We start from the raw sequence: 2,737 nt of genomic DNA, 5'->3' as shown, positions 1-2,737 counted from the left end.
CAGGATAGGTTATAAAGTCTTCAGGATTAGATCCCCAGTTAATATACATTTGTCTATTAAGCTTATGAGATAAATAAATCCTAAAACAGGTGGGTTTGTGCCTTACCTGGGACCACTGCATTATCAGCTCCACCATCATTTGCCTGGCCTGCTGAAAGCACAAATCTTAGGTGCACAGCTCAGGGGAGTAAAATGGGCATTGAGATTATTAGCACAGCATCATCAAGCTGAAATAATTCTGAGCAGCTGTCAAGACATGCTGCAAATTCACATGCTTGAAGTAGGAGCTAAACAAAGAAAAAAATAATCCAACACATCTCCACCTGAAACAACCCCCCAGCTGGTGTTGCCCAGGTAGTCTCAGATGCAGTTAGATGCAAGCTCTGCTGGGAGCTGGCAGTGTGCAGCTCACTAACTCAAGCTGGGAGGTTTGCCAAAGTGAAGAAGGCAGGACACAGCTTACAGAGAAGAACATTGTCCCATCATCACAACCACCAGCAGGGCAGGATTAACCTAATTTGTAGCTACCTTGGCTGGACAGGCTGCCCATTGATCCTCATACATGCTCTTGAGAAGCTGAGTGAAATAAACTGCTGCAAAATTGTTCTTGAAAAGTGCATTTCCTCAACAGCACCCAGCTATCAAATGCTGGAGTGTTGTGGACGCTCATCCGTGGTGGTTCCTTTCCACACAGCTTGTGGGCACCTTGGGCAGCTTGTGGGGAGGAAAGAGGAGGCAGCAGTTACAGCTCTTGCTTATAAAAGTAAAATTAAAACATTTGCCAAAACAAATGATCTCAGTTTATCTCCAAAAGATTTTGTTTCACCTCTCCACACTTCCCAGCATGCTGACCCCAAATCTCTGAAAACTTAAATCTGGGTAGAAGAATGAAAAAAAAATTGCTTTACCTTCCACACAATCTTTTAATACACAGAAGGCACAAGGATTTGTCACCACCACCGCGGGTAAAACCCCAGGCTGATCCCTATGTGGATCCCGTTTAAAAAACAAACAATCCACTTGGGGCTGGCAGGGAGCCAGACTGCGGGATTGCCTTTGAGAACTTGCATCGCAATAGGAAACCTCCGAGTATTTTGATCTGTTTTCATAACTGTAACAATTTTCATCCCTTGACTTTGTAGCTTATTATCGCTCCTTTCTTTCTACCAAGTTACGGAAACAGACGGTACAAATGAAGGCCAAACAAGCACGGGTCGCTGTGGATAAAATACAGCATTTCAAAAGATTTAGAAAAGACAAAACCCACTGCCTGTCTCAACTCCTGCCAAGAAACCATTACAGAGGATGGAGGCACGGTGAAAGCCCCCTGAACGCCGCGTCTCAACAGCAGTAACAACCACACATCTCGGATCTATTGTGTAGCTTTATTTTTATAGGACCTATCATAGACTCTTTTTACATAATTTAAATGATTATCAAATAATCTCCTGTACACAATGAGATGGAGCTGCATCGCTTTCTGAGCTTTGACACATTCCTGGAAGAAATCCAACAGTCTGTAGGAATCACACGGCCACAGTGGCTACAGTACATTTTTCTCCCGAACTTACACCATCAATTAACTTACGAATCGCTGTAAATTGCCTTTTTGCAAGACGCTGTTAAAATTTCAGTACACTGAGTTTTGGTAGCAGCATTTTTAATTTTGCTTTCTCGTCTTTGTGTCCTCAGCTGAACACCTGCCAGCACTTGTGACAAACGTGAGCCTGGGAAAAACGCTAAACACACCTCAAGTGTTGACACGAGCTTTAGATTTAGACTAAAATCATTGACGAGTGGTCCCCGCGGCCTCTGAGGAGCGCAGCCCCTGTCCCCACGTCGCCTACAGGTGCAGCAACGCGTCTGCCTACAGGCAGCCAAGCCCTGGCCCCTAAGGAAGGAGGATGAAAGGGGGGCACCGGCCGCTAGAAAAAGACCTGAAGAAACCCAAAGTTTCACATTTTATTTGCAGCGTCGCCCAAACCGCAGGAGGAGGAGACTTGGCAGTGCACGAGGGTGAATCCTGCGGGGGCCGTGCCCGCGGGGCTCTCACACGAGCGGAGTGTGCGGAGCCCCGTGCGGCCTCCGCGCCGCCCCAGCGTCCGCCGCCCCCGCGGGGCTCCGGGCTCCGCTCCCGCCTCGCCGTCCCGGCGGACCCCGAGCCCCGGCCGCCCTACAGCCCGAGGTAGCCCCCGCGGTGGTACCCGCCGCCGTAGTCGTAGGGCGGCTGCGGCGGGGGCAGCGGGCACTCGGGGAAGAAGGGGGCGAACCCCGCGGGCAGGTGCCCGCCGGGCTCCTCGCTGCCGCCGGGCACGGGCTCGGCGCCGCCGGGGCAGATCGGGCGCAGCGGCGCGGGCGGCGCCTTCCTGGGCGGGCTGCAGGGCGCGGCGGGGCTCCAGGGCGGCTCGGGGTACAGCAGCCCGCCCAGCAGCGGGTGCGGCCCGGCGGGCAGCGGCAGCTCGTACAGCCCGTGCTCCAGCCCCAGCTCGGCGGGCAGGCGGCTGCCGAAGGCGTCGGTCGGGGCGGTGTGCTCGGGCAGCAGCGCGCCGTACTCGGGGCACAGCAGCTCGAAGAACTCGGTGGCCTCCGCGCCGCCGCCCCCGCCGCCCTTCTCCGGCTCCTTGGCGGGCGGCCCGCGGGCGGCGGGGCCGGGCAGCGCCGGCTCCGTGAAGAAGGAGGGCGGCAAGTTGCGGTCCCGCAGCGGCACCTTCCGCGGGCCGCCCGAATAAGAAGGTGA

At 54.4% G+C, this 2,737-nt stretch overlaps 1 protein-coding gene across 1 annotated transcript in view; it reads right to left on the bottom strand.

Moving 5' to 3' along the window:
- Positions 1 to 1,377: 1,377 nt before the first annotated feature.
- FAM181B (family with sequence similarity 181 member B) overlaps positions 1,378 to 2,737 on the bottom strand; it is a 1,761-nt gene continuing 401 nt past the window's right edge. Inside the window, exon 1 of the mRNA XM_041414148.1 lies at positions 1,378 to 2,737. This exon is cut by the window's right edge and continues 401 nt beyond it. Within this exon, the coding sequence (XP_041270082.1) occupies positions 2,174 to 2,737 (564 nt within the window). The 3' untranslated portion in view covers positions 1,378 to 2,173.

The sequence above is a fragment of the Onychostruthus taczanowskii genome, unplaced genomic scaffold, assembly GCF_017590055.1.
Source record: "Onychostruthus taczanowskii isolate IOZ18803 unplaced genomic scaffold, ASM1759005v1 scaffold44, whole genome shotgun sequence".
NCBI classification, from domain to species: Eukaryota; Metazoa; Chordata; class Aves; order Passeriformes; family Passeridae; genus Onychostruthus; species Onychostruthus taczanowskii.
The sequence above is the reverse complement of the archived record's forward strand: the minus strand, read 5'-3'. Positions and strand labels throughout refer to the sequence as shown.